The sequence below is a fragment of the Scardinius erythrophthalmus genome (assembly GCF_964197995.2).
Source record: "Scardinius erythrophthalmus genome assembly, chromosome: 15".
NCBI lineage: Eukaryota > Metazoa > Chordata > Actinopteri > Cypriniformes > Leuciscidae > Scardinius > Scardinius erythrophthalmus.
Window position 1 is genome coordinate 21,499,480 of NC_138235.1, and position 13,860 is coordinate 21,513,339.

Consider the following 13,860-nt stretch of genomic DNA (forward strand, 5'->3'; position numbering starts at 1 on the left):
AAGTTTCCTTTCACATTTATTTTACAGTTGTAATTCAGACCAATTATCCATGTTACATCTCTCTGACACAATATATTCATGCTACAACAATTTCAGCTGATTTGATCCAGAATGCGCAAAATAATTCTGTACAATGGTCATTTTCGCTTACACATATTGAACTACGTTTTATTATTTATTAACATTTATTAAAAACAGGAAAATAATAAATAAAATCTTGTTTCTCATCACCACTATTTCCTTCATTTATAACATGATTGTGTTTAGGTGTAGCACTCAGACACAAGGCTCCATTCCTTCTCAGACTGGAAGCAACAGGATCAATATCTGATCAATGCTTTTTCATTTATGATCGTGAACAAATACAACAAATAATTGGACAGGAAAACTGGGATAATTGAAACCAAAGATAGATCATCTGTGTTACAGCTTGTGTTGAGAAATAATATTTTGCAAATAAAAAGCGTTACACATTGTGAACAGTTTTAGAAATGTTTAGAAACATGATCACTAATATAATCTGCCAGTGCCTAATGCTTCAGACATAAATGAATTACAAAACAAACTATGAGATACATCTAGACACCTATGAAATATCCACAATCATGTGAACCTAAACAAATAAAACATACACATTTGGGGTGAATTACACACATTTTCCAAACATCCTCTTTCAAGTGCATGTAAATGAATGTTTAAAATACAAATGCCCAACAGTGACAGCTATACAGCTTAAAGAAATGACAAGTGAACACAGTACATAGATGGTGGTACAGTGATTAAACTCAGTTTTAAACAGCACACACACAAACACATATAGTGTCTAAAACAGAAATTTCCTACTTTAAAGTCTGTATGCTATTGAAGCTTGTTTCCGCCGCTCAATAAAAAAAGTAATGCCACTTTTTATCTCACAAATCTGACTTTTTCACTCACTTTTCTCGGCGGAAACAAGCGTCCATAGCATGTTCACTCCTATCAAAATTAAAATGCATGCATTCAGAGAGATTGCAAGTGTCAGGGTTCCCAAAACTTTCAACCAATGATGATTTTTCCATGACCTTTCCATTCACCCAGGATTACTAGATAAGGCTTTGCAAATTCCTTTTTAGGAGTGTAGCTCATGAAGTTTACTTATTTGCTAGATTCCAAGTCACAAATTGGGAAACTTCCCAGGTTTTCTATGAGTGTGGGAACCCTGAACCGTGTATGAATGATATGATCAAAACCAGCGAGCATGAACTATAATAGTCTGAAGGATACAGATCACAGAGTTTTTGGCATAATAACAGTAATAATACTGTTGATGTGTATTAACTAGAGCACAATGTTATGTAGACCTGATTACATTAAACCAGGCACTAGGGATCAAGATCAAATTATGGGTCCAATTACAGCCAAAACAAACAGAACCACAGTTGTTCAAATACAATTACTAAAATGTTTCATTAATAAAACAACTTCGGGTCAGTGTGAAACTAAAGAATCAATTAGTCAGTGAACTTAATGTTTCTAAATTATATGGGAAACATAAGTTAACATGATTTATGCAGATGAATGCCTTTACCCACAATGCCCTCTGAAACCACAAACCTGAGGAATGCAAAACTAATGCGCAACCCTTTAACTTAAAGCCTTATATTGACTACCATTAATATATATATTTTTCATACTACGGAAGTCAATGGGGATCAGAAACTGTTTGGTTACCCACATTCTTTAAAATATCTTATTTTGTGTTCGACATAAGAAAGGAACTCAAACAGGTTTAGAACAAATTGAGGGTGTAGTAAATGATGACAGAATTTTCATTTTTGGGTGAACTATCCCTTTAAGAATACAGATGGAAATACAAAACACATGTACAAGAATAAATAACCAAGCACAGTCTCAGTATGTATCGGACAATCCCAATCTCCTGTTCCAGTGACCACACACACACACACACACACCACAGTAAGACATGTGGCTGATATTAAGCAATAGCTAAGCACTGCATGATTATATTTGACAGTACATGTCCACCGGATGCCATTAACACATAACCGTCTCACATAAACATTCACAGCATGACACAGCAATGTTTCCTCAATCGTGTCCTCAGTGACTACACTTCACTGCTTTCCTGTTTAAAAAAATATAAATGTATGTGTACTACTGAAAACCCTTTCCTGTTGATGTAACGAAACATGCTTGAAATTTTAATCGGAAGGATTATAAGTTATATATTGTGACTTTTGCTTAAAAATGGCACAGGTCTCTTTGTTACTAGTCTATATAACATGAGCAGAATTTTTCTGTCAAAGACATAAACACTTTTCAGAATGTGGAAATATGAAAACAACCCAGGACAGCGTTTATGATGCGATTGTGAGGTTTGTGCTAATCATATGCATGGAAAGGGCAATAACTTTTGAAAAGTTTGGGATCGGTAAGATTTTTTAAAGGTTTTTAAAAGATGTCTTTTCTGCTCACCAAGGCAGCATTTCTTTCATTAAAAACTTAGAAAAAAGGTGAAATATTATTACAATGAAAAACAACCGTTTTCTGTTTTAAAATATTTAATTATTATTATTCCAGTGATATCAAAAGCTGAATTTTCATCATTACTCCAGTCTTCAATGTCACATGATCCTTCAGAAAACAGTTGTGCTGCTTAATATTTTAACTTTTTTTCAGGATTCTTTGAATAAGTCCAAAAGAACTGAACTTAAAATAAAAGTTATTTGTAATAGAAATCTTTGTAACACTATAAATGTCACTTTTGATCAATTCAATTAATCATTGCTGAATTAAAGTATTAATTCCTTCCTGAACCCAGGCTTTTGAATGGTAGTGTTTGAATGATTTGACAACTTCAACCATTATCAAGTTGTTTGCAGTAAGTTAGTGAAACACCAGCTTCATTGGCCATTATCAAAGCTGAATGCATTTAAACATACACAAATATTTGTGTATGTCCTGTTGTTACGAATTAATTCTCAAATAAGATTGATCAAAATTATCTTCACTGATCATGTAAACAAATGCAGTGTGAAAGATGAAGCATGGATCAAAGCAGGAAGACTGTATGGACACTGTAAGAAAGTCTGTGTGTGTGTGTGTGTGTGTGTGTGTTGAATATAAGCAGGTTTGGGGATGATAGAAGTAAAAGGCAGATAAAAATAACAACTCGCTTCTTGCCCTGTACAGTGGAGCATTTCAGGTTTCTCAACAGAAGATCTGTAACTAACTAACCCCCCCTCATCCTCTGGATCACTCATCCCCCACGAGACCTCTTCCGGGGATGGTGGTCCCACGTGTGAGAGAGCGAGGGAGGTTTTAATAGCTGGCGTCTGTCCGGTAGCTGGTGTGGTAAGAGTCTGCTTTCAGCTGAGTGGTCTCTGTGGCGGAGGACGGCTGCATCACGATGGGGCTGCTGCCATCTGTGGAAACAGACACCTACTTTACAATACGACCAGCTAACAGCCCAAACTGAACCCAGGTGATAAGCATTTCAGGCATGATTTTAAGCGCCAGGAAGCTGAACGGACCTTTGAAGGCCTTTAACGGCAATTCTAAGTGAAACAGGCAATAATGTTGGGCGGGAACTGATTTTATCCATTAGGATTTGATTGAAACCAATGATACTATTGACCTACCTGCGCGGCCTTGGTTATGCCAGCAGAAAAGAAAAGTTTCATTTCAGATAAAAAGCAGATTAAATTATGACATTGTGCCGAAAGAGAATGAAACCAAACGTTATTCCTTTACAACAACATGCAATGAATTGTGTACAATAGTGCCAGGGACATTTATACGGTGGCCGAGAGAGCTCAACGCGTCGAAACTAAAGAAAACACATGCAAATAGAAAAACACCCGCAAATTAAGAAAAGATTGTCATCAGTTTCACAACACACGTGTGCTACAAATACTCACAACACAACCAAATACAGAAACGCGCTGCAAATAGCACAGACCACAACGGAAACGTTTTCGGGTGACCCCAATAAGTGACGAACCCGGCTGGGACGTGCTTATTGCTCGTGAGCATCCCTATGCCCTACTCCCTTCGAAGGGCAGACGGCAGAGCCCTTGAAGTGGGCACTTTGGAGTGAGCACGGCACTTGTGTGCCATTATGTAGCCGTTTGGAACGGACTTGATGAAGGGAGCAAAGAAAGCCAACTTAATTTCCTCATTATTTTCACCTGGGATGTTCCCATGACAACGGTGTCCATCAGCTGAATAGCTGTTATTACCAGACACATCTTATTATTGCTGTTAACATAACTATTGCAAATAAATATACATTTTATACAAAAAAGTTTTCAAAATATGCATTATATATCTGTCTGTGAGTGTCTCAACTTTAAAACTTTCCATCTCATCTTTGGACCATGCATTACCTAACATTTCTTATGAAACTTATTTAAACATAACATGACAAAATTTGTACAATGTAACTGATCTTTTTCTCTATCTTTTTTATTTATTTAGTTTAATTTAGCTCATTGTTCTTTTCTCATTAGTATTCTGATGGCATTGAACATACTGTTAATACATTTTGTAAATTGTATACAAAGTTGTATGTCATAAACATGTCATCTCTGTATGTTTTGCAAAAAATAAAAATAATAAATAATAAAATAAAATAGGCTTTGAGCTGTAAGCACGTCCCAGACGGTTCGTCACTTATTGGGGTCCCCTGGAAACATTTTCGTTGTGTTCTGTTCTATTTGCAGCGCGTTTCTGTATTTGGTTGTGTTGTGAGTATTTGGAGCAAACGTGTGTTGTGAAACTGATGAAGATGTTTTTTTTCTATTTGCATGTGTTTTCTTCAGTTGCAGTGAATTGAGCTCTCTCGGGCACCGTACATTTATTTAAAACCCCATAAAATTGTTTGATGAATGTAGTTTTATTTCCAGATTTATTTCCTTTTGAAACGTAGGGGAGGGGGCATATTGAAGGCGTTTAAAAAAATACTTAATAGCATTTAGACCACTAAACTTGAGAAGAACCAATATTAAAATTCTGTCTGATACCAATAAACTGAATTATTAATGCTATAGCCAGTAACCAATAATTGGCTGATAGAAAATTATTTACAATTTGGTCAAAAAAAAAAAAAAAAAAAAAAAGAAAAAACGAAAATCAACCAGATTCAAATGCTATGAATTTAGGTATGACAACATTATAATAATATTGCTAAAGATTAGATTCAACAGTGTTATTAAATTATTAGTGTTGATAAATGAACTTGCTATATGTATTGTTTTAATAATTAACAAGTTAAACAAATTAAACATTATTTTAGATCATTGAAATATTGAAAACTTTATTATTATTTTACATATACTGTCATTTTAATAAAATAGAATTTATTGAATATCCTGCAGAACTGCATTTCTTGTTATTTTTTTATTTGTATGACTAAACATTGAAATAACAAACAGTCCATTAAAAAAAAACAAAAAACATTAAAGGGATAGTTCACTTTGAAATTAATTTTTGATATGTTTTAGCTTACCTCAAGGGCATCCAAGATGTAGGTGTCTTTGTTTCCGCAGTAGTTTCAATTTTGATATTTTTAGGTCAAACCGTTCTTGTCTGTCAGTCATATAATGCAGGTCTGTGGTCACTGTCTCAAAACACAAGCACAGAGTCCAAATTAAAACAATTCCCCATCGTCCAAATGAAACAATTCCCCATCATAAGTACACATTGATGGCCTAAGACACGAAACGAGCGGTTTGTGTGAGAAAACGAACAGTATTTATATAGTTTTTAGCTCTTGAAAACAGCACACGTCCAAATGGTCTGACGGCGCGGGCGAGTATAGATGTATACATAGATGTCGCCTTGGCTACGGTTTCGTTCCAATGAACTGCAGTAGCGAAGGCGACATCTAGTGTATACATCTATACCCGCATAGATATATACACTAGATGTCGCTTTGCTACGGTTTCGTTCCAATGAACTGCAGTAGCCAAGGCGACATCTACGTATACATCTATACTCGCCCGCGCCGTCAGACCATTTGGACGTGTGCTGTTTTCAAGAGCTAAAAACTATATAAATACTGTTCGTTTTCTCACACAAACCGCTCGTTTCGTGTCTTAGGCCATCAATGTGTACTTATGATGGGGAATTGTTTCATTTGGACGATGGGGAATTGTTTTAATTTGGACTCTGTGCTTGTGTTTTGAGACAGTGACCACAGACCTGCATTATATGACTGACAGACAAGAACGGTTTGACCTAAAAATATCAAAATTGAAACTACTGCGGAAACAAAGACACCTACATCTTGGATGCCCTTGAGGTAAGCTAAAACATATCAAAAATTAATTTCAAAGTGAACTATCCCTTTAAGGGCCAGATTTACTAACAGCTTGCGCCAGCGCAAACCCTCTTTTGGCATTAAAAAACTACTGTCAGGATTTACTAAAAGACAGGCAGTGAAAAATTAGCACTGAAAAGGCATTGGCACAGTTATTGCACATGCATTTGAAGGAGTTTCACTTTCAGACACAAAATCTATGGGAGGAAAGAATTTAAATGAATCGTGCAAGGTGATTTACTGGGTTTGTGCTAATCAATTTACTGTTTTTTGAGCCATTATTTACCAGCAAAAAAACTGCCGTACTTGGTACACGGCGTTGGTCATTATGGAAATGATCCAGCTGCGTCTGTGTTCTTTAATTTGTGCATCGTCAGCAGATCAAGTGCAGAACTATCACTTCCATCACTGCTTTTTTGGAATTGCGCTCTCAAGCTAATTTGCCCTGTTTAATAAGTCTAATAAGTCACCAGACCACAACATGCTACTTGCTATTGGTTGTCAGCGTCAGGTGGTATTGGTGGGAGGAGACGGTCTCATTCTAGAGAACTTTTATTAGACTTTTATAAATACACTAGCTTATACATGACCTCAAAAATACACGCATGGACTAATAGCCACAAAACTTCTATTTTGATCTTGAAACCATGTTAATTTGACTATTGTGAATGAATGAGCGAGTCAGTGTGTCTCACCTCTCTCATCAGACTGCATCTGAGCTTCCAAGTCTTCAGGAGACACATAGAAATCCGGCTCATCTGACTGCGGAGGATGAGGTTTACACTTCCCACAGCAGCAGTTACAACAGCAGCACAGACAGCAGCAGAAGTAGCAGCCCGTGGCCACACCGCAGAATATAAACAATGCCTGGCAAGAGGGGGAAAACGAATTCAACAGAAATAACAGGATGCACATACATTTAGTATTTACACCATGGTTCAAATGTTTAGGGTCAGAGGTCTCTTATGCTCACCAAGACTGCATTTATATGCTCAAAAATACAGTCAAACAGTAATATTGTGAAATATTATTACAATTTATATTTTAAAATGTAATTTATTCCAGTGATGACAAAAGCTGAATTATAATCATCATTAGTCCAGTCTTCAGTGTCACATGATCCTTCAGAAATCATTCGAATATGCTGATTTGATGCTCAAAAAACATTTCTTATTATCATCAGCATTCAAATAGAAATCTTGTGTAACCTTATAAATGTATTTACTGTCACTTTTGATCAATTTCACACACACTTGCTGAATAAAAAAAATATTAATTTCTTAAAAAACAAAAAAGCTTACTGACCCAAACCTTTGAAAGGTAGTGTATGTTACTTTGTATATATCTTGTATGTGTGCTTGTGTGTATGACTAACCTTGGCCCACCAGCTGGACAATACGAAGTACGTGTTAACATTCTCCTCTCCAAACTGTTCTGCCACGTAGAGGCCCAGAGATCCGTATTTGTCATAGATGTTGCGTTTGGTGGGGTCTGATAAAATGGCATGAGCGTTGTTGATTTCTTTGAATTTCTCAACCGCTTCTGGATTGTCAGGGTTCTTGTCTGGGTGGAATTTCAGAGCTAATTTCCTGCAAACAAAAAGAGAAGAAATGAGAATGAATCTTTTATTAATGCAACTATGATCCTTCCTGTCATCACTGCCAATCTTGCTTTTAGATGTGTTAATGTGAAACTATGGCTATGCACAGAATGGTATACTATCTGGCAACTATTATTTTAATATAGTATGTGAAATACTAAGCATTATTTGACAATAAATGTTGGTAAATGTAGTCAGTCATCTGGGTATTCATGCGCAAAGAAAATTTACATACTGCAGTGTGTAGAACGTTATCCTGAACACATGGAAGTGAGGAAAATGTTCTGTCACCCTCTAGTGGATTTAATTGAAAACTCAAATGTGCTTAACACAAGGAAATTTGTGTTTACCAACCCAATCCCTCTTGAGTAAAGTAAAATAAAATTCAGAGCAATTTCTCCACTATTTTTATTGGTAATGTTGTAAATCTTTCTATGTCCCTCCAGGGTGTCTCACCTGTAGGATTTCTTTATGTCTTCTTGTGCCGTGTTCTTATCAACTCCCAGGACAAGGTATAGGGATTCTCCCGACGTGGAGAGTGAACGCTGTCTCTGCTGCTCCGCCATTACTATCACACACACTCACACACTCTCCCCTCACACAACCACCTCCTCTGTCTGAAAGAAAAAGAAGAGAAACGTGCGTGTTATATGTGCTGTGTGCGCCTATATGTCTGTTATTTCCACTGCTTTCTGGTTTCTTCCTTTTCACAAACAGCAGCATAACATGTACATACAGAAAAATGCAAGCATGTACATGCCGCCATCCCAGGAATGCAGCAATACAACTTTTCAGTGTTCAATTAATTTATTATATCCACTATTTTTTCACCCTGTTACTCTTTAGCTCAGCAAAATACTGAGAACCACCATTATTATGTCAGTCAGAGTCATAGGTTCATCATTGACCCAAATGTCTCTGTTCTGAGAGCACTAAGTCACTGCATTAACATTGTGTACACTCACTGCACTACAAAAAGTCATGTGACTGCAGCACACAGGGCGGTGTTTGAGAGGAAGGGAGAGATGCTATTTCCCTTTAAGTGCGGATTTCTTTGCCATGGCTAACCCTAATTCGCATACAAGCTAATCATAGTATGTTAAAATAGTATGCCAAAGGTGGCGGGTGCTCTTCCAGTGCACAAATAGCCTTTGAGCATGGTGAACGAGTATGCTTCAGCATAGTAAACACACACACACACACACACACACACACACACACACACACACACACACACACACACACACACACACACACACACACACACACACACACACACACACACACACACACACACACACACACACACACACACACACACACACACACACACACACACACACACACACACACACACACACACACACACACACACACACACACACACACACACACACACACACACACACACACACACACACACACACACACACAAAACTGTAGGGCGGGACTTGATATGCATCTGTTCTTTATTGGGCGTTGCACTCAAAAGTGGAGGCAGATAAACATGAGCTTGCAGGGTGGACTTTTAGTGACTAAATTATTGGAGGCCTGTGTACGTCACCAGAGAAGTCTGACTTTTTCACCGGAAGGTCCAGTTATGACATTTCGATTAAACGTTCCAAGGTCAATAAATAAATAAATAAATAAACAAACAAACATATTCATGGATGAATTGTACACAACACGATCTATAATATGCATTTATAAAAGTGATAGGGTGAATCTTAATTTCATTTTGACTTTATTGTATAAACCTGAATGTATAATAAAGAGGAAGTGGGAGATGCTAACGTATCAAACAAGCTATCAAATTTAAAAGCTATCAAGCTATCAAGTTGCATGTCCCATTACTGACATGTTTTACTCAAAAGTATATACTTTCCCCATCACCAGTGTCATCTGATTATATGACTATAGAATAATAATTATAATTTTTATTGTCATTATTATTAAATAAAAATAATAAATAAATAAAAAACTATTTACAATTTAAATTATTCTAATTTGCCGTCAAATAAATGTATGCGCTGCAGGTTTCCAATTGAAGCATGGCACTGTTAATTTACACACTTATAATTCATTATCTTTGGTTTCAGAGTCTCAGAGTGGCAGTCCTGTAAAAGAACAACGCAGCTCAAAAAAAACACAAACACAATATCATGAAAGGCACGTTGGTAAATAAACAGTTGGAAATCCACAGTGTATTTATTTATTTAAATCGCAGCCTTTGAGTTTTGATAATCACACTAAGTACCATACCACAAAGTGATTTTATTTTGATATATCTTGCAATCTAATAAATGTTTAAAAAAAAAGAAAAGAAAAAGAATAAATGCCAAGAGCTTTTTAAAATTGCAAGCTTCAAACAGATTTTTTCGACTTTAATTCTTGATAAAGAAAATTAGGTCTATATGAGAATTTTTTTTTTATTTTTATTTTTTGCAGTGTGCCATTATTATCAGGACAATCAAGCATATTTTACCCCTCATTAACAGTTCATTAAGCTCACTTTATGCAGACGGACAAAAGTCTGGCTCAGTCAGAGAATTTGCTATATGACTATTGCGTCAGGTAGGTGTAGGTGAACACATGGAAGGAGATAGGGAGGCAATGTCTTCCACACAGGGAGAATCAGAAGTTGTACGCAGGAAAGTCAATTAACCCATTAACCCAGAGTAATTCAGGTTAAGACACTTCCACACAAAATGGCTGCAAGGAGAACAAGAGACATTTCACTGTCACAAGAGGTCAATAAATGAATCAATTGTTAGCAAAAAAAAGAAAAGAAAAAAAAAGAAGAAGATTTATATATTTATTTTTTCATTCAAGGAGCTTTCTTAGCGAGACAGTTTCGTTTCCATTACAGGTTAATCGTGCAGCTTGTCAGAGAGTCTTAGCAGATTAGTATTAGCGGAGCGTCTGAATAAGTGAAGGGTTATTTCTGTCCCTTCTCAAACCTTAGGTGCTTCTTCCCATAATTCCTCTAGGTGTGATACTCTAAGAGAGTGTGTTTGGGTCAGATTTCGTTGGGCTTCACAGCTACTACTAGATGTTATCTTAGAGTAGCCTTTGACCATTTCATTTGTGTCAAAACAAATACACCATATGTTCAGATGTTAGTGGTCCTTAATATTGCTCATGCTTAGGATTTTCAAAATTCGTATTAAAGGGGTGATTGATTATGATTTCACTTTTCTAACTTTAGTTAGTATGTAATGTTGCTGTTTGAGCATAAACAACATCTGCAAAGTTACAACGCTCAAAGTTCAAAGCAAAGGAAGATATTTGCTTTTAAAGTCCACATGAAATCAAAATTAACCATATTTACTTTGTTTGCCTAAATTGATCGTTTTGTGGTGAACAATTCATCCATGCAAGTCAATCCACACCAAAAAAATTTTTTGGCTTCGTAATCTTTAATCAAAATCTGAAAATGCCCCTCCCCTCTGCATTGGAGGACCTTCCCTGATGACGTAGGTTTGACGGCTTGGTTTGGGAAACGCTTAACCACTCCCCTCAAACCGTTAGTCTGCTATGAGCAGAGATGGAGAGGAGGAGCGCTAGAGTAAAACCCTGCCCTATGTTCAATATTCCTTTTCACTGGGAAATACGTCACAACACTGAAAAGTCGTTTGCAACTTCCGGTTCACGCGGACTTTAAAGAAATCGTTTTTTAAGGACTACAACAAACGACTGATAGGAACTACACAACATTCCTCCCGGGTTAGTGACATCACAAACCCTAAAATTTACATAAACCCCGCCCCCGGGAAAACGCAAAAAAGGGGGCGAGTCCATGTTGAGAAGAGGAAGAGTTTTGTAGCAGAGCACATTTGTGAGTCTGCTCAAGCTGTCACAGCTGTCTTTTCACATTTATTGCAATACAGTACGTAACACAAATGCAATAGCATTCCACTCTGTAGGCATTTTACAACAGTTCCCACACTAGCGATTTATAGATTATCATAACAGAATATGCTAATCAAGGACTTGAAGATAGCTAACTCAACATCAGCAACATAAATTCATCAACGAACCATTCAGAAACGTCATATTGCATTCTACATGTTGTCACTTCTTCTTGAGTCTCTCCATCATTGTCCGACTCCGGTTTGAACATAAAAGGCAGAACAGTTTCTGACATTTAAGTGCGTGTCTGCTTGAGGTAATCGGCGCTGCAAAGGACAAGAGCTCTTGAAGCTCCGCCCTCTGTGCCATTTGCATTTAAAGGGACAAACAAAACAATGCGTTTTTTTGCTCACCCTCAAAAAGGGACAATTTCAACATGCTATAAAAAATTATCGGTGGGGTATTTTGAGCTAAAACTTCACATACACACTCTGGGGAAATCTTGTAAAAAGGGGCATTATACCGCCCCCTTAAAATGAAACTTCAGTGCATAACTGGTCTTTATACACGGTTGTTCCCTCAAAACCTTGCAATTACAAATTACGAATTTTGCTTGGCATTATATATATATATATATATATACATACACACACACACACAACAGTAATATCCAAGGAGGACCACAATATCATTAATTTGTTCAAAACTGTGTGCTGTCAGAGTATGTAAAGCATTTAATGAACTTGTCAACTGTTCTGTATAAGTATGCATGTAAGTACCATTCAAAAGTTTGGAGTCATTTTTAATGCTATTGAAAGAAGTCTTCAGAAATGTTGCATTTATTTGATCAAAAACACAGTAAAAACTGCATTTTTACTGTATATTGTGAAATATTATTACAAATAGCTGTTTTTGTAATTCAATATATTTAATATATTTCAATATTTATATTTATTCCTGTGATATGAAAGCTGAATTTTCAGCATCATTACTCCAATCTTTAGTGTCACATGGTCCTTCAGAAATCATCCTAATATGATTATGCTGCTTCATTTTTTTGTGATAGCCTACTTTTTTCAGGATTCCTCAATGAAAAGACAGTTTAAAAGGGCAGCATTTATTTAAAATAGACATGTTTTGTAACATACTGTAACAGCATATATACTGTAACCTCTGATCAATTTAATTTATCCTTGCTGAATTATAATTCTTTAAAAAAAAATCTTACTGATCCCACAGTTTTGAAGGATAGTGTTTGTTTGTATGAATGCAATCCTAGTAACATCTATTCTGCATACTTTATGCTTGTTTGGACGAAGCCTCTTTTGACTTCCACCAATAAGCAGTGACATCTCAACCCCCCAGTACACTGCAGAAACCATAACGCAGTGTGTTAAAAACAAGCATTAGCAAGCACAGATCAACCTCCCACAACAGCAGCTTAGCACCATGCACCACAAACATTTCCTGAGAATATGTTTTTTATTTTTTTTTTATTACACATTATAGTATCTAATATTGTGTCAGTAATAAGCATGTGTGTGTGTGGTCTGCTAGCAGATAGACTTCCTGCTTCAGTGGCTCATTAAATGTGAGTACTAATAGGGTTTTCATCAGGAGCAGGGCTCTGCAATGCAGCCTCACCAAAACACTACATCCATCTCTCTTCCTCTCACACACTCCCTTCCCCCTCCGTCTCTCTGCACCACCATATGGTCCAGCTAAATCTTTAGTGGCCACCTCAGCCTTTGGACTAGTACTAGAAGGCTGCCAAAATCTCTTCTCCACAGCTTAATGAATATCACTGAGTCCATGTCTCTCCCATAAATGTTTGTCCATCAATTCTCTGTCTGGTCCCTCTGTTTGTGTTCTAACATCCCTCCCACGCCACTATGTGCATCTGAGCAGGTGAAGTGATGCAGCTTGTTTTATGTGTGCTGGTTTTAAAAGGTCTGTTTGTAGAGGGATGGAAGAGCAGGACATGTTTGATGAGAGTCTGTACATAATGAACAAATACACAGTGGCTGTGACACACACACACACACACACACACACACACACACAGAATGTTGACGTAACTAAGACC

At 36.8% G+C, this 13,860-nt stretch overlaps 1 protein-coding gene across 1 annotated transcript in view; it reads right to left on the minus strand.

Moving 5' to 3' along the window:
* The window catches only part of dnajc5ab (DnaJ (Hsp40) homolog, subfamily C, member 5ab), a 22,493-nt gene continuing 8,633 nt past the window's right edge, over nucleotides 1-13,860 (minus strand). The window contains exons 2-5 of the mRNA XM_081387682.1: nucleotides 8,379-8,539; nucleotides 7,698-7,911; nucleotides 7,018-7,189; nucleotides 1-3,425 (exon numbers count right to left, since the gene is read on the minus strand). Coding sequence (XP_081243808.1) covers nucleotides 3,322-3,425; nucleotides 7,018-7,189; nucleotides 7,698-7,911; nucleotides 8,379-8,488 — 600 coding nt within the window. The 5' untranslated portion in view covers nucleotides 8,489-8,539 and the 3' untranslated portion in view covers nucleotides 1-3,321. The remainder of the gene's footprint in view (nucleotides 3,426-7,017; nucleotides 7,190-7,697; nucleotides 7,912-8,378; nucleotides 8,540-13,860) is intronic.